This window comes from Neovison vison, chromosome 3, assembly GCF_020171115.1.
Source record: "Neovison vison isolate M4711 chromosome 3, ASM_NN_V1, whole genome shotgun sequence".
Classification (NCBI taxonomy): Eukaryota; Metazoa; Chordata; class Mammalia; order Carnivora; family Mustelidae; genus Neogale; species Neogale vison.
In genome coordinates, this window is record NC_058093.1 from 172,467,815 (window position 1) to 172,491,580 (window position 23,766).

General features: G+C 36.9%; 1 protein-coding gene across 1 annotated transcript in view; it reads right to left on the reverse strand.

The window, feature by feature from the left end:
• MIB1 (MIB E3 ubiquitin protein ligase 1) overlaps window positions 1-23,766 on the reverse strand; it is a 137,085-nt gene that overhangs the window by 98,334 nt on the left and 14,985 nt on the right. Inside the window, exons 2-6 of the mRNA XM_044243294.1 lie at window positions 17,738-17,909; window positions 15,091-15,220; window positions 9,395-9,499; window positions 6,411-6,477; window positions 4,885-5,089 (exon numbers count right to left, since the gene is read on the reverse strand). Coding sequence (XP_044099229.1) covers window positions 4,885-5,089; window positions 6,411-6,477; window positions 9,395-9,499; window positions 15,091-15,220; window positions 17,738-17,909 — 679 coding nt within the window. The remainder of the gene's footprint in view (window positions 1-4,884; window positions 5,090-6,410; window positions 6,478-9,394; window positions 9,500-15,090; window positions 15,221-17,737; window positions 17,910-23,766) is intronic.

Genomic DNA, 23,766 nt, shown 5'->3' on the forward strand with positions numbered 1-23,766 from the left:
TCCTAGGATCAAGCCCTGTATCAGGCTCCCTGCTCAGCAGGGAGTCTGCTTCTCCCTCTGCCTCTCCCCCTGCCTGTGCTCTCTCTCTCTGTCAAATAAACAAAATATTTAAAAATAAATAAATAAAGTAAAAATAAAAATACATTTTTGTAAGGGTTTATCTCTCATAGATGGTGATTCTTCCAATGGAATTCAGCAAAGTAAACTGAAGACCTTTGGGAAAGGATCTGCCATTCTAGATGGCATTAAGAACATTCACAATTCATGGCAAGAGGGCAAAATATCAACAGTAACAGGAGTTTGGAGAAAAGTTGATTCGAACCCTCATGGGTGACTCTGAGGGGTTCCAGACTTAAGTGGAGGAAGTCAGTGGAAATGTGCTGGAAACAAGAAAAGAACTAGAATTAGGAGTGCCGCCTGAGGATTTAACTGCATTGCTACAAGCTCATGATCAAACTTTAACAGATGAGGAGTTGTTTCTTATAGATGAACACAGAAAGTAGCTTCTTGAGACGAAATCTACTGGTGAAGATGCTGTGGAGATTGTTGAAATGACAACAAAGGATTTAGAAATTACATAAATTTGGGTGACAGAGCTGAGGCAGGTTTTGAAAAAACTAACTCCAGTTGTGAAAGTTATTCTGTAGGTAAAATGCTATCAAATAGCACTGCATACCACAGAGAAAACCATCCATAAAAGAAAGAGTCAATCAATGCAGCAAAGGTCATTGCTGTCTTAAGAAACTGCCAAAGGGATGCCTGGGTGGCTCAGTTAAACATCTGCCTTTGGCTCACGTCATAATATCAGGGTCGTGGGATCGAGTCCCTCATCAGGCTCCTTACTCACTGGGGAGCCTCCTTCTCCCTCCCTGCCATTCCTCCTGCTTGTGCATTTCCTCTCTCTCTCTCTCTCTGACAAATAAAGAAATAAACAAATAATCCTTAAAATTTAAAAAAAAAAAGGAAAGAAAAAAGAAATTGCCACAGCCACCCCAAGCTTCAGCAACCACCACCCTGATCACGCAGCAGCCATCAACACTGATATGGGCACCAAAAGATGAAAACTCACAGACAGCTTAGATTATAGTTAATGTTTTAGCAATAAAGTATTTAAGGTATAACTGCATATTTAATAAACTACAGTATTGTGTAAACATAACTTTTATACATACTAGGAAACCAACACTTCACTTGACTCACCTATTACAATGGTCTGAAACTGACCCTATAATATCTGCACGGTAAGCCTGTATATGTTATCAGCATCATCTATTGAAAAAACTGTTCTTTCCCCCACCAAACTGTGCTGGACCCTTGTCAAAAATCAAATGACCTTAAATGCAAAGGCTTATTCTCAAACTCTCAACCCCTGTCCCATCAATCTACATGTCCATTTTATGTCAGTAATATACTGTCCTAATACTGTAGCTTTATCATAAATTTTGAAATTAGGAAGTGTGAGTCCTCCAATTTTGTTTTTCTTTTTAAAATTATTATTATTTTTTTTTAATTTATTTGATAGACAGAGAGAGATCACAAGTAGGCAGAAGGCAGGCAGAGAGATAGGGGGAAGCAGGCTCCCCGCTGAGCAGAGAGCCTGATGTGGGGCTCGATCCCAGGACCCTGAGATCATGACCCGAGCTGAAGGCAGAGGCTTAAACCACTGAGCCACCCAAGCGCCCCTCTTTTTAAAATTATTTTGGCTAATCTGGGTCACTTCAATTTCCATATGAACTATAGAATTAGGCTGCCGATTTCTATAAAAAAGGCACCAGGGTTCTTTTTTTTGTTTTTGTTTTTTTAATTTTATTTATTTATTTGACAGACAGAGATCACAAGTAGGCAGAGAGGCAGGCAGAGAAAGAAAGGAAGGGAAACAGGCTCCCTGTTGAGCAGAGAGCCCGATGCAGGGCTCCATCCCAGGACCCTGAGACCATGACCTGAGCCGAAGGCAGAGGCTTAACCCACTGAGCCACCCAGGTGCACCGGCACTGGGGTTTTAATATGGATTGCATTAAATTCGATTAGTTTGGGGAAAACTGCCATGATATATGCTGAATTATATCCTCCAAAAAGAAATGTTGAAATACTAATCCCCAGTACCTTTGAATATGACCATATTTAGAAACAGGGTCTTTGCAGATGTAATCAATAAAAGGAAGTCATACTGGATTAGGATGGGCCCTAAATCCAATGAGTGGTGTCCTTATAAGAAGGTCATATGAAGTTAGCTTTGGTCATTTTTATGTAAAAGATTTTAGAATTCCCATGAGTTCAATTAACTTCCTTCTATGTCTTCTCAGGGTTCTTTCCTTATGGATGGCAAAGCTACAAATATTGACCAAAATAAAACAGTGGAGTTGGGGAATTGTTTACGTGGCTCTCTGTCTCAAATGATTTTCTACAACTAGCTGAGTTTGACCAATCAGACTGATTTGAATGCATTTGAAAATAAAATCTGTACCTGGGGGGGGTGGGGAAGAGGACCCATGAAGACACAGGGACACACAGAGTCACCGAGGAGAAGGTCATGTGAAGACAGAGATAGAGAAATGAGTGATGCATCTGCAAGCCAAGGAACACCATGGATTGCCAACAACCACCAGAAGTTAGGAAAAGCATAGAACAGATTCTCCCTTAGAATTTCCACAAGGAGCCAATCCCACCAACACCTTGACTTCGGACTTGTATGTAGCCTTCCATAATTGTGAAAGAATAAAGTGGTGTTGTTTAAGCCACCGAGTCTGTGGCAATCTGTTATGGCAACCCAAGGAAACTAATACACCATCTGCACAGTATCAGATCTTCCGATCCATAAGCATAAGATGTCTTTCCATTTACTTAGATCTTCCTCAATTTCCTTCAACAATGTTTTGTAGTTTTCAGTGTACTAGTCTTGGACTTACTTTTTTAAAGTAATCTTTACAGGGGCACCCGAGTGGCTTAGTTGGTTAAGCATCTGCCTTAGGCTCAGGTTATGATCTCAGAGTCCTAGGATTTAGCCCCACATCAGGCTTCCTTGCTCAGCAGGGAGTCTGCTTCTCCCTCGACCCCTCACCCAGCTCATTCTCTCTCTCTCAAATAAATAAAATCTTAAAGAAAAAAAAAATCTCTATATCCAATAGGGCCTCAAACTCATGACCCCAAGTTCAAGAGTCACATGCTCTGCCAACTGAGCTAGCCAGGCTCCCCAATCTTGCACTTCTTGGGCTAAACTAATTCTTAAGTATTTTATTCTTTATGATGCTACTATAAATGAAACTGTTTTCTTAATTTCATTTTCAAATTGCTCATTGCCAATCTACAAAAACGCAACTGACTTTTCTACATTGATCTTGTACCCTGCAACTTCGTTGAACTCACTTATTAGCTCTAATAGATTTTTGTGAATTCCTTATGTTTTTCTATATACAAGATCATGTCACCTGTGAATAAAAATGGTTTAACTCCTCTTCTCTTACTTCCTCCTTTTATTTATTTTTCTTGCCTAACTGTCTTGGCTAGACCCTCTAGAACAATGCTGAGTAAGAGTGGGGAGGGCAGACATTTTTATTCTGTTCCTGTTTTTACAGGAAAAGCATTCAATCTCCACCAATTGTGGTATTAGCGTGGGTTTTCACAGATGCCCTTTACCAGGCTGAAGAAGTGCCCTTCTGTTACTGCTTTATGTAGTTTTTATCATGAAAGGAAGTGGAATTCTGTCAAAGGTTTTTCTTCATGTCTTGGTATTATCACATGTATCCTTAAGATTTTAACATAATTAGAGCTAATTCTACACTCTGGTAAGCAATTTCATGTTAATTGTTTCATTATCTATATATAATTCCTCCCCTAAAGAACTCAACAACTTAGTTTCTTTATGTATATGTCAGTAATAAAGCTTTGACAATTATTCAATTTAACTACCACTTTTTCTTTAAAATACAACCATATTGGTAAATTGAATATATTTTATTTTATGTTTTAAAGAACAGAATTTTTTTTTTTTAAGATTTTATTTATTTGACAGACTGAGATCACAAGCAGGCAGAGAGAGAGAGGAAGGAGAGCAGGTTCCCAGCTAAGCAGAGAGCTCAATGCGGGGCTCGATCCCAGGACCCTGGGATCATGATCTGAGTCGAAGGCAGAGGCTTTAACCCACTGGGCCATCCAGGCACCCCAGCTGAATATATTTTAGCCCTTAAGAGAAAATAAATAAAAGCCTCCAAGAAACTTGCAACCTAGAGGCAAAATAAATAACCATTTTCATATATAACAGGAGACCTAAACAGAGGAATGCATATACCAGGGAGAGTGGAATACGAGAGAAGGCTCCCAAAACACAAAAACGCAGTATTTATGGGATGCAGAGGAGTTAATCCAGACAAAGAGGGAGAAATAAGTATTGCACATAGAAGAAACTGTATGTGCAAAGGTACAGAGTGAAGAAATGCATGCAATTGATGTTACTAATAAGGACTGATACATGCACATGTCTGTGGCAAGAAAAAGCTATGCTACCAAGAGATGACTCTCTGGAGATACAGGTCAGAGTTCTAATTTTATTCTTCTCATTCAGACTGATACAGTCCATTGTAAACAAAGAACTTTTTAACTATATTTTACCTCATACTGATACAACATATTCTGCTCCAGCAGGAAAAAAAAAGTAGATAAAACATTGTATCATAAATATATTCATATAAATTCATATACATACCACACACACACTTCTTATCACTTGTTCTCCTCCACTTTACCAACATATTCTGGATTTTTATCTACTATCTAACAGGTAGCGTTAAGGAGTCTTTGATTATAGCACATTATTTGCTTTCTCTAAGGCTCTTTCCTCTACATACTAACTTTATTTACCATTACTAAAAATTAGGAAATATTACCAACCTATTGCCACTTGGATACTGTACTACAATGTCATGATCTTCATCAATGCCACAAACAGTTCCAGTTGTAGTTAAAGTCTCAAACATGCCATCAGTCCAGCCTCCATGACCGTGCTGCAAAGACTGTACAATTTCTAGGTCAAGATCTATATTTACCAAGTCACCGATCTGCAATCCACCAGGATTCCTATTGCCATTTTGCTCGCCTGTAATTACAGAGGGAGTTGAGAGAGGAAAAGGAAAACCACAATAATATCATGCAGCTGCATTATTTTTAAATAAAAACAAGCTCTACATATTTTCATCTTAATCTAATCTTAAAATGTTTTGAGAGTATACTCAATAAATATCAGATTCTGGAGCTAGCATCAAAAGAAAGAAAACAATCAGACTCACAAACTCAAATAATGTGATGATTTACAACAATTGAACAAGAGCAGAATCTATTAGACTATGCAAACCTATATCAAAGTTCGGGGTTTTGAAAACATTCACTTTTCTGCCTGGATGACTTGCTGACTATTCATGCAATAACTACACTACAATTACGTTATTGAGGTTCAGTAACTAACTACAGTCACAATAATTAGCTAGAAAATATGAAAGAGAACCTTGAAATTATTTTCTTCTCTGAACTACTTAGTACTATATTTTACCAAATGACCCCTGTGATTTTTTTCCTAAGGAACATTTTTAAATATTTGTAAGTTCTTTCCTTAGATTATTTTCAAAACTAGTTCTGGTCAGGATTCATGATCAGAAAACACCATGACAAGGGACCCAAAATATGTATGCTGATTCTACACTTTTCCTGTGACGGCAAGACACAAAACAAGGAAGTTTCTGAAAGCAAGAAAAAGGGATGATCTTGTCAAAAATATAGATATTTCTTCCACATTCTCCTTTAAAAAAAAAAAAAAGCAGGGTCTGCTATAAGAAAACAGCACTTTTTAGCCAAAAGGGAGATAAAGCTATTTAAAAAGAGGAACATAGGCAAGTATTCGGACACTAAAGCCTTCATTAGAAAAATGTGGTAAATATTCACCAGCAATAAAGAATCCGTAATATGAAGATAATATTGTTTTCTTATCTTTTTCTTATTTAATGACACATGAAAATTTGTTAATTATAGAACCTTAATTTTTCATTTTTGTATTTAGAAAGCAATTTTACAAAAATTCTAAGTAATTTATAAGCATTAAATTGTCAGATTCTATTATCAATACTTCAGACATACTGAAAGTCTAACACAAATTCAGTATGTCTAACATAAAATTTTTCAACATGTTTATAACAAAAAGACAAAGGTTTCAAAAAGATTATGACATATAAGTAGTATATCAATTCTCAAGATATGACAACTTCTTCAGAGTCTGAATAAATTTAAAAAACGCATACTTCAAAAACCAAAATAAAACCCAAAAAGTATCTCCTTAAATAACTTTTTTTAGAGCCTAATTTAAACATTTTCTGATTTCATAAATTCTGACACACTATTTAGTAATTTTCACTAGTCTGTTGACTCACCTAGCACAGGGCAGTGATCTCTGTAGAAAGAACCTCCCTTGGCATCCTGGACACACTTGAGATCAGACTAAGAAGAAAAGAAACCAGAAAAATCACGCTTGAAAACTTCAAGTATAGCTCAGTACCTAAAATAGGCAAAAATGTTCATTCAGAACATACCCTCCACAAAAGTTAGTAGCTTTAGGTTAACAGTCACACTAAACACTGCTTTCAAAAGCACCCATCAAAAATCAAAAGACTGATCCTCAGATAGGTCATACTTGATTTACCTTTAGCTTTCCTTGAAAGTTAAAAATTAAGATGCCTAGATCTTTACCATTAAAATATTTACAAAAACACATATAAGACCTCAAGAAATACCTATGTATTTAAAATGTATATAACACATTCCATTTTAAAGATACTTTTACAAAATGAAACAGCACAACTCATTTTGCTCTGTTCAGTCAATTTTATGACATACACAAGGCAGGTATTAACTCATTTAATAGAGAAAATTATCCAAAAGTAAACAGAAAATAAAAATGGATAGGACCCAATCCAGTCTTTTGGTTCCTTAGCCAGTTAATTTTTCTATTTACGTAAACTTTAGTCCTTACTTCCTAACTTGGGCAACTCAAGTTCCTTCCCACTTAGTTTTTATAAGAAAACAAATTATTTTTTTAAGTATCTCAACAGGGAGGCAGTTGTCAGAAAATGTGAACTTAGAAGAGCAACCTTGAGAGTTACTATAAACATTCAGATTTTTTTTAAAGTGCCTAATAGTATAAGGAGTCAGTATATACTTACTGTATTAAGGAAAGGAGCTCCCTTATAGAGAGAGAGAGGGAAACACACACACACACACACACAACTCAACTCCCTTTTTTATAGCTTCCTTTGCCACTAGAGCATCACATTTCGCTCAGTCCTAGCCAAAGAGACAAGGGATCAAATTGTTTTAATGTGATACTTCAATACAATAATTCCACTTTTAGGAATCTATCCTAAAAAAATACAAGCATAAATGTGCACAAGGATGCTTACTGAAATGTTTGCAACAATTTAAAAAAAAACAAAAACCCAGATACCATTAAGAGAACTATTAAATAATGGCATAACCATATAGCAGAATACTACTCAGCCATCAAAAAGGATCAACCTACACACACACACACACACACACACACACACACTATATATATACATCACTATATATATATACTGCTCATTAAGTACCTCTGCACATATAACTTCTAAGGCTTCATCTGAAGCAATAATCAGAATCCCCCCAAAATTCACAATTTAAAAACAGAAGGAGGCATAAAAATACTAACAAAAAACTGAAAACTAATGCTATTTACAAGTATTAAAATTGGCAAATCAGGTATTTTTTTAGATTCACGTTTTGGCTTTTTAACTTATCCCATATAAATATATTTATTCCACATAAATGGATTTATGGATATGGGCTATGGACATGGGATAACCACTATTCCATATAAATGGAATAAATTAAAAAACAAAGGGACAGTGGGATATTTTCCCCTCCTACCAAGGGGCATAAAACAGTTGGGACAAAACAAAAGTTAAAGAATTCTTTGAAGGAGGAATGTATTTGAGATGGAAAAGATATAAAAGGTATTAATACTTTGGCATTAATATTTAGTTGTACTCCATAAATTAAATAGCTGAGGTCAACATTTGAACAGTGATCCATGAAATGCAGAAATACAGAGCAATCCATTGAATAAACCACCATTATTCTCCTAAGCATGTAATTTGAAGTGTTTTTAGGTCAATCATTTTCTTTTTTTCCCACCGATTTTGTTTTTTTTAATTAACACATAATGTATTGTTTTAGGAGTACAGGTCTGTGATTTACCGGTCTTATACAATACCCAGTGCTCACAACATATATCCCTCCCCAAAGTCTATCACCCAGCCACCTCATCCAGCAACCCTCAGTCTGTTTCCTAAAATTAAGAATCTCTTATGGTTTGTCTCCCTCTCTGATCTCACCTTATTTTATCTTCACTTTCCCTATGATCCTCTGCCTTGTTTCTTAAATTCTGCATATCAGTGAGATCATATGGTAATTGTCTTTCTCTGACTAACTTATTTCACTTAGCATAATACCCTCTAGTTCCATCCATGTTGTTGCAAATAGCAATATTTCATTTTTGATGGCTCAGTAATATTCCATTATGTATATATACACACATATATACACACATACACACACATCTTCTTTATCCATTCATCTGCCAGTGGACATCTTGAATCTTTCTGTAGTTTAGCTATTGTGGACATTGCTGCTATAAACATTAGGGTGCACATGCCCCTTCAGATCACCACATTTGTATCTTTGGTGTAAATACCCAGTAGTGTGATTGCTGGGTCCTAAGGTATTTATTTTCAACTTTTTGAGGAACCTCCATACTGTTTTCCAGAGTGGCCATGCCAGCTTGCATTCCCAAGGTTATTTTCAACTACCAACACTACTCTTTAAAAATAGAGGGGGAAAAAAATCTCCTTAAAAACAACTGTAACACTTACTATAATTTATACTTTTAATAGCTACCAGAGCTAGAATACGAATATCCTATAAAAACCTCATTGTAATACCACATAGTCCATGTCCATCCTGAGGAGCAGCCTTATTAGATGATTCTAAATCTTTTTGATAGATTTTAGTAAATAAGCCCCTAACTCAGATTTATAAGGGATCAGCTCTACACGGTCAATATACAGCAAGCTACCCAAATATTAACTGAGGACAAAATCATATTTACTATCAAACAGCATAAGCAAATGTACTAAAAATATAACGTTTATTATAACCTCACTTTACAGATTTTCTTCCTACTGCAAAGTCATGATTCAGGTGGCTATATTCTGACAAAAGAATATGACAAGGAAAAAAAGGACTACAATAAGGGCTACTTTATTTCCCTTCCTTCATCTATCCAATATTTTTATCTTTTGTGATTCTTACTACTCACCATGCCCTCAAAGCCAACTCTGTAAAGGTTCTTAGCACCATTATCCCAGAGAACATATGCTGCACTATGTGGGCTTGATGCACTCCAGTCCTGGATTTCTGTCACCTAAGAGAATTGTCAGGGAAAACAATTTTTTTAAAGGAGAGAGGATAAGTTAGTTCTTTTAATTACATTTATAATGTTACATATCATTTCAGCTATCTTATGTAACAGGATCATGAAAAACACTTGTCAAACATATGTCACTTCTAACAATATAACTCAATTATAACTAGAGATACAATTCCAGAATTATAAGATAATTTCTAAAATCATTATAGAAATTTTGAATTGGGAGGCTTAGTGATTATAGTAATAGATTACCAGAATATACAGAACTCAGTATAAAATTTTAAATTTTGATTCTTAAAGTGTTCCCTTTAAGAATAGTGTATTATTTTAAGATTTTATTTATTTATTTGCAGAGAGAGAGATCATAAGTAGATAGAGAAGGAAGCGGGGGGGGGGGTGGGCAGGCTCCCCACTGAGCAGAAAGCCGGATGCGGGGCTCAATCCCAGGACCCTAAAATCATGACCTGAGCCGAAGGCAGAGGCCCAACCCACTGAGCCACCCAGGTGCCCCAAGAACAGTGTATACTTTAAACCCATTATTCATTACAAAATTGAAGATCTTTGACCAGATACCCAGAATGATTTAAGTTAAATCTGCTCTCTGGTGAGCTGAAAGCTGTGGCACAATGCTTTATGCCAATGTTTAAGGAAGATGAGCTGACATCGCTCCTCCAGCACTATACTCCTCAGCTGCCCCAAAAGGGAAGAAACCCAAGCTAAAACACCATGCCTACAATGGAAACCCAGACACAATCTCTAGGCCCAACACACAACAGATGATTCATAAGCTCTTCTGACATTAAAACAAAACAATACAAAACAAAAACACTACCAACAACAACTGGGGTTGTTACTCCTTAAGGGCCAAGAATCAACAGCATAAAAATAATACACAATGAGTGCTGAATTCGGGTGTTCTCAAGTAAACCAGTCTATAGCTAAGAATGGGAAGTTGAATATGTGTAACTCATTACTTTTCTCCATCCAGATACAATTAATCAGCCACTCCTTACAGTTACTTAGAATGCCAAGCTGATGTTCAATATAATTTTAAAAGCATGACCTTAAAACGTAATTTTAAAGCATAACCTATTTCAAAAAAGATACATAATAATCCTTCCTTATTTTTACCCTGATTTAAAAAATCATTTTGCAAGTTATATGTTTTATGATGTTTTTGTAAAGATAAAAAGGATTTAAGATTTAATCAAACATTTGAGAAAGATTTTAAATTGTTATTACATAAGTCTATTTATTTTTAATTTTGAAATAAATCAAACATTATAAAAATATTAACACATATAAACTTTAAAGAATAAAAAAATGAGGAGCATCTGGGTGGCTCAGTGGGTAGAGCCTCTGCCTTCGGCTCAGGTCATGATCTCAGTCTCAGGGTTGACTATTCAACTCCTTCTTTCAGCTCAGGGTGTGATCCTGGGGTCATGAGATCCCCACATCAGATTCCATCCTGGGCATGGAGCATGCTTAAGGTTCTCTCTCCCTCTGCCCCTGCCCCCAGTGTTGCACTCTCTCTAAAATAAATAAATCAGGGGCGCTGGGAGGCTCAGTGGGTTGAGCCTCTGCATTCAGCTCAGGTCACGATCTGAGTGTTCTGGGATCGAGCCCCGAATTGGGCTCTCTGCTCGGCGGGGAGCTGCTTCGCTTCCTCTCTCTGCTGCCTCTCTGCCTACTTGTGTGTTCGTTCTCTCTCTCTCTCTCTCTGTGTCAAATAAATAAATAAATAAATAGAATCTTTTTAAAAATAAATTAATTAAATAAATCTTTTTTTAAAATGCTAGATCAAGTAAGTCTCTCTCTCTATATATATATATTTTTTTTTTTTACATTTTATTTATGGGGTGCCTATGTGGCTCAGTCATTAAGCATCTGCCTTTGGCTCAGGTCATGATCCCAGGGTCCTGGGATCGAGCCGTGCATTGGACTCCCTGCTCAGCAGGAAGCTTGCTTCTTCCTTTCCCAGTCCCCCTGCCACTTCTGTTCCCTCTCTCACTGTGTCTCTCTCTGCCAAATAAATAAAAACTTTAAAAATATATATTTTATTTATTTGAGAAGGAGACAGAGATAGCAAGAAACCACGAACAGGAAGGAGAGGGACAATCAGGCTCCCTGCTGAGCAGGGAGCTAGTACTGGGGCTTAATCCCCAGGACCCTAGAATCTCGACCCGAGCTGAAGGCAGCTGCTTAACCGACTGAGCCACCCAGGCACCCCATAAGTCTGTATTTTTATAAGGGGCACAAAAATGCATTTGACTAAAAAACAAGGACTACAAAATTTATTTAAATCAAATTCATCTTATATTTCAAATTACTTTGGATATAAGGAAGTTCATTAGTTAAGCTCTGAATCCTAAATGAAATTCCTTCATTTGTTAATATGATCTGACTTATTGAGGGGGTAACAAAACAGAAGGCTTAAGAAAGTAACTACATTAATTTTATAATTTCTATTCTGATTAAGAAAGATGTGTAGAATAGCTGCTAAAACCATTAGGTAAAAGGTTGCTGAAGAAAAGAAACTAACAATACCTGACAATATCATTGATCAATCTTAAACTCACTAATAATAATACAATCAGATTTTGCATGCCTGATGTGATGTACCAGAGAGCACAGTGCACTACTTATGAGATTCTCTTGCCAAAACAAAATTGAACCCTAATCTAATCAAGCCTCTATCTCTAACAACTAGTTTATAAGAAACATGAGGGTTAGAGGAACAAGTAAAAGAATACCATAAAGAATCAATAGGAAAAATCCAGAGAATCTGATTTCCTCAACAAATCAATGGAATTTTTACAAATTACTGACAATTTTTGAAATTGGGTTTTGGGTACATGGAAATTTGTTATACTGCTCTTTCTACTCTGATGTATGTTTGAAATTCTCCATAAAAAAAAGTTTTTTTAGGCACACCTCGGTGGCTCAGTCGGCTGAGCATCTGACTCTTGATTTCAGCTCAGGTCATGATCTCAGGGTTGTGAGACTGAGCCCCAAGTCAGGCTCTGTGCTCAGCTTGGCATTTTTCCTGAGATTCTCTCTATTCCTCTCCTTCAGCCTCATCCCACGCTCACACACACGCTCTCTCTCTCATACAACTTTTTTCAAATAAAAGGTTTTCTTAAAAGAAAGAAATACATCTAATGAACCTATGTAAAATACAACTGACACATATTCAAAAGCATTTATAAAATGAAAATAGTCTTCAAATACTAATAGAGTACTGGTCCTTGAGAAACCCTTGAAGAATACACAACACAGGGGCGCCTGGGTGGTTCAGTGGGTTAAGCCGCTGCGTTCGGCTCGGGTCATGATCTCAGGGTCCTGGGATCGAGTCCCACATCAGGCTCTCTGCTCAGAAGGGAGCCTGCTTCCCTCTCTCTCTCTCTCTCTCTGCCTGCCTCTCTATCTACTTGTGATCTCTCTCTCTCTCTGTCAAATAAATAAATAAATAATCTTTAAAAAAAAAAAAAAAGAAACAAAAAATACATAGTAACTCATCCCCTGTAACTATTCCTGGCCAAGGCCACCACTTCTGTCCTGCCTCAGTTCCTGTGTGAAGCCCTGTGTTTCCCAGGACCTTGCCCACTGACTACCCCTATCAACTACCAGGGAAGCAAGACAGGTTAGCCAGAGACTATTCAATTTATATTGCCTTGGGAGCTTTAATCTAGAAGTGGTAATTCTACTCTATCCTTACACTAACTAAATTTGTGCTTGCTACTAGTCTTTTCAAAAATGAAATCCTAAACGTTGTGGGACACAGCATCATCCTACAATAAGAAAGAAAAACAATAGAATAAGGACATCAAATATCCATTGTCTTGGAGGCACTTACAACTGTAAAAGGATAAAAAGTAGCCTTTTAAAGGTACCCATAATGTTCTATTCTCTAATCTGTATAGTGGGAACAAAAGTGTTCATTTTACTACTACTCTTTAAACCTTCACGTATTTTATACATTCTTCTTTATTATACAAAACTACTTACACTGTGAAAGTTATTGTGAAAGTTGTTCACTATACAAGCAGTGTCACAAAAGAGAAGACTGGGCCTTACATCCAGCCCACACTCTACTTACCAAGACCTATGCACTGGGGCAAGACTGTTCCTGCTCCCACCCACAAAAGCATGCCCTCTCTTTGCAACACCCTTGCCAAGCGTGCCCCGTAACATTCCATCCATCTAGAGATGGCGCCTTTCGCAAATTCATACTACTCTATTTTCCTTTTCAAAGCAGGGCTCCTTAAATTTTCACATGCATATAAATGACCTAGGGAATCTTGTTATAATGAAGATACTGATTTAGGAAGTCTAAAAGAAAGGGGACCTATTACCTTTCTCACCAGCTGTCACGTAACACCTATGCTGCTGGTCCACAGCCTATACTACAGTCACAGAATTTAGATTTACATTTTTTTGCCTATCAAATCTAATTAAAATACACGTTACAGCAAAGTGGGAACTTTGTCTCTTTTGTTCAATGCCATATCCCTGATGTTTGGAAGAGAACCTAGCATATACTAAGTGTTTAATAAATATTTACCAAATTTTTTACCAAATTTTTTAAAAAAGCAAAGTTGCTTCCTTAGTGAAAATCAAAGTACTTAAAATATAATGGCTAAAACACATTTGTCTGACTTCCAAACATTAAAATTAGACCTTATTATTTCAAATGAAATCAACATAACAACACTCAAATAATAACTCAGAAAACATGTATTAGGAAAAAAAGAAAATATGTATTTGAAAAAAACATTTAAAATTTTCAATTCAAAAGGATCTATACTAAGCTACTCCAATATCTCTGCCTATCCCATCCCAATCAAATAAGCTATACAAAATTCCCTTCAGAATAACTGCAATAGGGATGCCTGGGTGGCTCAGTGGGTTAAAGCCTCTGCCTTCGGCTCAGGTCATAATCTCGGAGTCCTGCGATCGAGCCCCACATCTGGCTCTCTACTCAAGTGCAGGGAGCCCGCTTCCTTCTCTCTCTCTCTCTCTCTCTCTGCCTACCTCTCTGCCTACTTGTGATCTCTGCCTGTCAAATAAATAAAAAAATAAAAATCTTAAAAAAAAAAAAAAAAAAAAAGAATAATGCTATAATTGACTCCTGGACAATTACCTGAGAAGGGCAATAGAGTTAAGTAAACTAGTTAACAAAAGTAGATGCTTATTATCTCCCCCTACCCCAGAAACAGGCCTCAAGGGAATTAAATATAAAACAAGTACATTCAAATGAAAACTTAATAAAAAGAAAGTTAAAAGCATGATACACTACTTAGGGAAGACTGGCCCAAAAAGCATGTTCAGAAATGCCTTCTGGCCAACAAAATGGCAACATGAAGCCAAAAGGCAGAAAGGTAAAATCTACCCAACAACCTTCTCAATGAATATCAATATTTACAACAACGTGGGAACAATCTTTATTCTTCCAGAAAAAAATATTTTTAAAACTGTTACTGGTATAAGAAAAAAATGGGCCAAGAAATTCAGTTACAGTAGTAAAAATCTTCTGAACATACAATATTATAGAATAACACGATGAATTAATTGTAAAAAGTCACCTTTCCCCTTCGTCCATTTCCTCCATCCTGATCTTCCCACTGCCAGTCCACTCCTCGTACCACTCTGGCACCTGCAAAGATCCCTCTGGCTGTAATCTTCTTAGATTTTCTACGAGACTCTAAAAGTACCCTAAAAATAAAAGTATGTATTTTAATTTATATAAAAGTATATTAACAGTAATTTCTTTATTTATATTTATGTAAATGTTCTGGGGGGCGGTTGATGATCCCAAGCAGGCTCCACACCCAACAAAGAGTCCAATGCCAGGCTTGATCTCACAACCCTGAGATCATGACCCAAGCAGAAATCACGGGTTGGATGCTTAATGACTGAGCCACCCAGGTCCCCCGCCAGTAATTTTTTTAAGATTTAAAAAATTCATTTTAGAGAAAAAGCAAGCAAGCATGGGGAGGGGGCAGAGGAAAAGGGAGAAGGAGAGAATCTCAAGCAGACTTTCCACTGAGCATGGAGCCTGATCCAGAGCTAGATCCCATGACCTTAAGATCGTGACCTGAGCTAAAACCAAGAGTCAGATGCTCAACCGAGCCACTGAGGCACCCCAATTTATTTTTTTAAAAAAATCATAAAAAAGGCTATTTTAAAAATACAAAAGATTTTTATTTGTTCTAGTTAATACGTTAACAGCACGACACATAAATACCTTTACACTCCACAGGTGATAATGGTGACAACAGGAGAAAAATGACATCTAATATTTACAGAGCTTTTACTCTAAGTAAAACACTTACAAAAGTTTAAAAGTTTACTATACTCCTAAAGAGTATATTTTATCCATTGTTATGTTATTTTATCCATTTTACAAATGAGGAAACAGAGTCTCAAAGAGGTAAGTGATTTATCCAGGGTCACAAAACCTAAATAATAATGGAATGGAATCAACATATGAATCCAGCCTAATCACTCAGAGTGTCACTATACCCTTCACCACTTTAGAAGTGGCAAACTCAAACCCCTACAACTGTGAGAGAAGTAACATAAATTAAAGCCAAAAAGGTAATACCACAGCAATGACAAATGGCAAGTGGCACTTGATCCCAGGTTCAGGAAGACAAGAAGCAGTGGTAGGGACTCTGGTGAACTCAAGACCATGATTTGTCTTAAGGGTACAGATGCTCCTCTGTCAGCCAACTGTCACCACGAACAAATGCCCAGGGCTGACAGTCTTTGGATATGTATGTGCATGCGCATGTGTGCGTTCAAAAATTTAGAGCACAGCACAGGCCAAGTAATGTATCAGTGGCCTGGATGTAACCTAACGCTAACTTGTTTCCAAAGTACTGAATACTTAGAGAGAACTATGGACCTTGAAAAATTCTACCCTCAAAAATCTTGACCAGCTTAGTTCTCCAAGGCCATCTTTCCCTCATTCTTCTATATCCTTCTCATTCATAAAATCAATAAGGTTTGGGGTTTTTCCTTTTGTTTTGTAATTTTACTTCAATATTCTATTCATTTTTAGAATGTCTTTATTATACCTTAACTTTAAAACTTGTAAGCAAAAGGATAAGAAGAAACAATTTGCTCAAAACTACTCAGTTAATAAAAGCAGACCAGGATTTGAACTGGGACAGTCTTTTTCTTTCTTTCTTTCTTTCTTTCTTTTTTTTTTTTTTAAGATTTTATTTATTTATTTATTTGACAGAGAGAAAGAGAGATAGCACAAGCAGGGCAAGTAGCAGGCAGAGGAAGTGGGAGAAGCAGGCTCCTCACTGAGCAGAGAGTCTGACATGGGGCTCAATCGCAGAACCCTGGGCTCATGACCTGAGCCAAAGACAGACAATCAAGTGAGCCACCCAGGTGTCCCTGAACTGGGTGGGACAGTTTTATACCTAAATCCATTTTTCTACTATTCCTGCTGCTTCCCTATGACTGGCTAAATTCTTGCTCCTATACATTATTCTTATCTATCTATATAAGAAGACTCAATCACCTAAAACTCTGTACCAATTCACAGTTCATATTCCTCTCTCTCTGCTAAGACACTTAATACTAATAATCCCTGTGTACAGTGTAAAATATCAAATGATACTCACTCCTGGTCAAATAATCCCTTTACTTATAAACTCTTTAAGAAGAAAAAAGAATTCTGTGCGTTAAGGGCACCTGGATGGCTCAGTCCATTCAGCATCCAAATCTCGATTTCGGCTCAGGTCACAGAGCTCGTGAGATTGAGCCCTGCGTCAGACTCCACACTCAGCACGGAGTCTGCTTGACTATTATACAAGCATAATAGCTGCTACATAGACTTAATGAACGCCTGTTGATTCAATCAATGGGCCCAGTGTTCATCTGGTAGCGATTAACAGAAGAGAATGCACAGTAAGAAGAAAATAGTGAGACTCTCTTGGGCTGCCCTTGCATTTCCAAATACTGAGGAGTGCCAAGTCTCCATCCCAGAGATAGACTAGCCCAGATTATTCTGAAAAAAATACATGCAACTCCATCTTCACAGAGCTCTTTTCTCACTATATGGCAGGCCTGGTCCACATTAGCCTAATAACTCCTATGTCCTGGTACTAAACCAGCTGTCAGCAGCTATTTCCAAATCCTATTTTTAAGGCTAAATAGTACAAAAAATTCAATGCCAACAAGGAATTACAACTGAAGAAAAACTGTTTACCCTACCGCTCACTTCCTGGTGTAGTAATTCTATAAAAGCGATGTCTTAAATGATGTTTATCTCCATGATAACAAACAGTGCACAAATCATAATTTGTACATTCTGCACATTTCCATCGAATGCCAATGATTGGTTGCTGGCGGCAGGTATCACACATGGTTCCATCATGCTTGATGCCTATTAAAACAAAGATACATGCTTACATTAACTGCAAGAATTATTTACTTGAATATTACTCCCTGGGGGAAAAAATAACACAGCGTTTTAAAAAGTAATTCAATAAAGTGGGAAAGACTATTTCAAATGTACCATATATAGTTTCAAAACAACATATTTCAAGGATTTTAAACAGTATAAATTATAAACTAAACATTTTCTATCACTTCTTTCTTCATTAGTAAGAGTACTTCTCAGTAACACTTTTTTTTGCTGTCATCCACAAACTGAAACTTAGGTTCACTCTAGCAACAGAAAAAAGAATCATTTACTACCATGTAGATGTTTCAGACTTCAAACATTCAGAATCTTTTGAGGAATTTCAACCTATTCTCCAGGTTAACAATTACTCAAAAAAAAAGTTTCACCTCATATCATGGAAACAAACTACCAATTAATTTAAGCATCCATCCCTAGGTATTGAAAAACCTGGGGTGCGTGGGTGGCTCAGTTAAAGCCTCTGCTTTCAGCTCAGGTCATGGTCCCAGGGTCCTCGGATCGAGCCCCGCATCGGGCTCTCTGCCTAACAGGGAGCCTGCTTCCCTTCCTCTCTCTCTCTGCCTGCTTCTCTGCCTACTTGTGATCTCTGTCTGTCAAATAAATAAATATAATCTTTTAAAAAAACCCAAAAAAACGGGGCGCCTGAGTGGCTCAGTGGGTTAAGCCGCTGCCTTCGGCTCAGGTCATGATCTCAGGGTCCTGGGATCGAGTCCCGCATCGGGCTCTCTGCTCAGCAGGGAGCCTGCTTCCCTCTCTCTCTCTCTGCCTGCCTCTCCATCTACTTGTGATTTCTCTCTGTCAAATAAATACATAAAATCTTTTTTAAAAAAAAAAAAAAAAGAAAAGAAAAGAAAAAACATTTAAAAAAAAAAAAAAGAAAGAAAGAAAACCTCCACACCCCAAACAACTAACTTCAGAAAAGGATTACCAAGTAAGCTTCTCAGTGTAAAAGGAAACAATATACTATAGTCAAGATTGCTGTTAGTTTGTTTTCCTTACAGAACAAGACTACAGTCTGAAAAAAAGGAAATAAGCATTTGGCAATATGATCTCCACTAAAGATGATAACATGAATGACAGATAATTAAAACTATAAAAGGGGGGGAGGGCACCTGGGTGGCTCAGTTAAGCTTCTGCTCTTGGCTCAAGTCATGGGTCACGATCTCAGGCTCCCTGCTTGGCGGGGAACCTGCTTCTCCCTCTCCTTCGGTCCCTCATCCATGGTCTCTCTCCTCTCTCTCTCTCCCCCAAATAAAAATAAAATCTTAAAAAAAAAAAAAAAGCTATAAAAGGTACCCCTATAAAGTAATGAAAATAACTAAACTTTTTGGGTAACAAGATTGGGAATAATGTTCATAAGCGTCTGCCTTCGGCTCAGGTCATGATCCCAGGGTCCTGGGGTCAAGACCCACATGGGACTCCTTGCTCAGCAGGGAGTCTGCTTCTCCCTCTCCCCTGCCTGCTGCTCCCCCTACTGGTGCACGCACGCTCTCTCTCCGTCAAATAAATAAAAAATAAGTAAAATCTTACTATTCTATTTAGATCACCTGATAAATTAAAACTAGAAGTTTTTTAAACAATGTGGGACCTGTGAACATCAGTATCACTACTTTATGGTAATGTATGATCAGGCCCAATACTGAGCTACAAGCAAGGGCTGTATTGTCCATTCAACACTAACACTCCTGGATCTGAGTTCTGGCTTTCACTAGCTGTTATTGTGCCCTTGGAAGAGTCATTTTAACATTATTCTGGCTTTCACTAGCTGTTATTGTGCCCTTGGAAGAGTCATTTTAGCATTAGTATTTATATAAAAGACAATAGTATTTATTTCAAGAATTTGGGAAGCAGAGAAGGAAGGTGGGGTTTAAATGAAACAAGATGCTCATGTTGAAGGTGGGTAAGAGGGATGTTCATTATATAATTCCCTATTTTGTGTTAAGTTTAGAAAATTTCCATAATTAGATAAAAGGATTCATTTTAGTTCTAAGAACCTCAGCTCCCTTTGGAGGAGGCATTATGTTCTTTAAAGGTAAGGGCTGTTCTAAGAATCAAGTAAGAATGTACTACATATGCAAGAACTAGAGCACAAAAATAGTAATGTTATTACTAATCTCTAAAAGAACTAATACACTACTGCTGCTTCCAGGTAAGGAAAAAAAACTGCATAATTAATTTTCTATATTCAAGTTTAAAATCCCATAAGGTAACTACTTTCTAAATAAAGAGTCAAACATGAAGATAAACTTGTGCCTGAACTAAGATGGTTAAAAAAAAAACAGGGTGGGAGGAAGAACAATAGAAGGAAGATGGGATGCCTAGTGAACTACTGAAGAGCAGGACACCCTACACCAAATATGTTTCATGTGCAATTCTTCCGCATCTCCTGCCACACAAATGTCTGACTGTATTTGGGCAGATATCAGTACCTGCTGATTTCATTCCATGACTATTTTATGCTACTGTGGGCAGACCCTCTGCTGCTTTCAAGTATCATCCCTAGTGTAGAATGGAGAACAGAAAGGAAGAAAATTAAAGTGGCTAGAAAAAAGGGGTCAAATCGTAAGAAAGTTACATAATATTTACACAGGTGTAAATAATGGTAGTTCTATTACTGAGTGGGACATATGATATGGGACTCATCCCAGGAGCCTGCAATCATGACCCGAGCTAAAGGCAGATGCTTAACTGACTGAGCCACCCAGGCGTCCCCGGACTTACAATTTTAAGTTATGTGCTTTTTTGTTGTTAATGGCGTGCCCTCTCTAATTTTTTTTTTTTAAGGTAAAAAGTGCAGTTCTAGTGTACTGTTTGTTCCTAAATATCTCTTATCTATTTGTTTTCTCTTGAATGATCTCATTTATACTTTTTTTGTTACTTTCTACGTCTTTTTAGTTTTCTAACCCATAGGCATCAAGTCCTTAATCTTCCTGACTTCTGTTTTCTCTCCAATTCTACTAGCTTTATCCTGGCTTAAAGGGGTGGTAGATAGTATTTTCCAAAGGGGGCCACACCAATATATATTCACCTTAATTGCTCTTCTGACAATGTGACAATGACAAATGACCACTAAAAGGAGAGTCTATTTTCCTTCCCACAGAATCTGGACACTTGCAATTGCCACAGTCAACATGAGGAAGCAGAAGGAACGGTGTACAGCTTCTAAGGGTACAGCTTCTAGATCGTAAAACAGTGCAGGTGCCACTTGTCTGTCTGTATCTGTCTTTATGTCTCCCTCAGATTCATAGCCTGCATGCCTTGAGAGTTTTTTATCATTAAGTCTGGCTACGCTGAAGCCACCCACGATAGAGAAAAACATGGAGAGGTCACACAGATATTGCAGAGCAGAGACTAACTGTTCCCCAAACTGTCTCCAAATCCCCAATCCATGGAAGCAATGAACATATAAATTTCTACACACCAGTAAGTTTTGGGGTAATCTGTAACCATTTTAACTGAAACAAAGCAAGTTTTTTAAAAAGTATGAACTTTGTTATAATTCCTTACAACATATCGAAAATAAAGATAAAATGAAAAGCTAAATATGAAAATAGAAAATCAGGGGCGCCTGGGTGGCTCAGTGGGTTAAAGCCTCTGCCTTTGGCTCAGATCATGATCCCAAGGTCCTGGGATCGAGCCCCATATCAGGTTCTCCACTCCTTAGGGAGCCTGCCTTCTCTTCTCTCTCTGCCTGCCTCTCTGCCTACTTTGATCTCTGTCTCTCAAATAAATAAATAAAATCTTTTTTAAAAAAAAATAGAAAATCATAAAAGGGCTAGAAAAAAGAAGTTGAACATATTTTACAATTTTGAGTAGTCTTTCTAAGATAACATGAAACCTAGAAGTCACACACATGCCCAAATGAGCACACACACTATACAAAAAATACAATATAGAGAAAATCTGAAAACCCACCTCAAACTGCTGAGTGGTTCGGGGTGCAGTAGGATAAGGAGAGAGCACTCATGTTTTCTCCTACATACTTTTGAATTATTTATATTATAACCATATTATATTCATAATTTATTTTAAAAAACACAAAACAAGACTAATTTTATCCTCTCAAATTGGCACAGATTAAATTCATGCATGCAAAGACTTAAGCTAATAAGATTTCACTAAAAATGAAATATAAATTCATACAACCTTTACAAAAGTACTTGCAAAATGTTTCAAATGTCTTAAAGACTGTCAGGTGCCTAGGAGGCTCAGTTTGTTAAGTATCTACCTTCAGCTCAGGTCATGATCCTAGGGTCCTGGGATTGAATCCCTCATCTGGCTTCCTGCTCAGTGGGAAGTCAGGTTCTCCCTCTGCCCTCACCCTGCTCCTGCTCATTCTTTCTCTCTCTTTCTAAATAAATAAATAAATAAAATCTTAAAAAAAAAAAAAGGCACTATGACCCGGTCTTCAAATTTTTTAAAAAGTACATCCAAAGATACTAAGATTTTTGTAGATAAAAACAAAAATTGAACATAAACCTATGTCAAAAATATGGGACTATTTATGTGTAAACTATGGTAATGCATAGAGAGAAATTCTATGCAATTAAACCATGTTGTAGAAGAAATATTACTGATATGGTAAACTATATTTTTTTCATAAACTCATTATTATTTTCTAAAGTAGTAGCAAAGAACTACAGTATACCATTATATAAGACACATAATACACATGCACAGAAAAACTAGAAAGGTAAGCTCCAAAATGTACTAATGGGATTACCCTTTATGGTTTTCTAAATCTTCTACACTGAGTGTATATTAGTTCTAGGAAGCAGCTGAGTGAGTAGGGGCATTAATATATCATCAGAGATGCTCATGTATATCATCTATAAATTAAAATAAAAACAAAAGCATGGTATTTACAGCAAATATTTACAGAGACCAACTTTCAAATACTCTAGCAACAGAGTATGTAACTACAACTTAGAAGTTTTTGTTTCTTTTAACCCTTACTCTAACTGAGCTATGACATGAAAATAAAATATATACTTTATCTGGCTACACTCCTCACTGGCACATGCCTGCAGTCACAGGCTAAACTGTCTTACCCCTGGAAAGCACCATAACCAAAACATCACAATTAATATCAAATGTCAGTAACAGTAAATGTCCACACAGTGGTTAAGTTTCTGAATAGGTCTAAAACAGGTCTTCTTTGTCATCACAAAAAGTAAAATGCACTAAACAAATCAGTACCAATAAGCACTTAAGAGGTTTATCCTTAACTATGCAGTTCTTCAAATAAGAGTTGGCTGATGAAAGGCAGAGGGAAAATGTATCCCACCTTCCCCATCTGACCAAAGAATGAAAAGTCCAGTTTTCAGCTATTTGCTTATTGACGTATTTTTCATCTCTAAGCTCATTTTCCACAAAGCACAATGATAACAACATTCATGAGCTCATAACCTAAGTATAGGTTTTCTTTAAAAGGAGCTATTTAAACACACAATGATAACTCATTAAAAAAAAAAACAACCCTACAATTCATGGTTTTAGAGAATACCTCAGGAAAACCATTAATGCACACAAAAGCACATCCAAATCCTTTCTTGGTTCCCACAGTTCAAATGCCAGCAAAGCTACTGGAACAGCTGTTAAACAGACAAGGCTGAGAACTGAAAAGAGTAAACAAAGCAGCCTCCTCCACCATCAAACTGAGCACTACAGAATTTTTAATGAGAATGCAATTAATTGACTTTAAAACAAAAGTTGATATTTAAAGAAAACACAAAAAGGAGAAAGGGTATTTAATAAACAAGACCAACACTTCACTGAGTTCTTACTTCAGTAGCTCGTTTCCCCTTAAGACATCCAC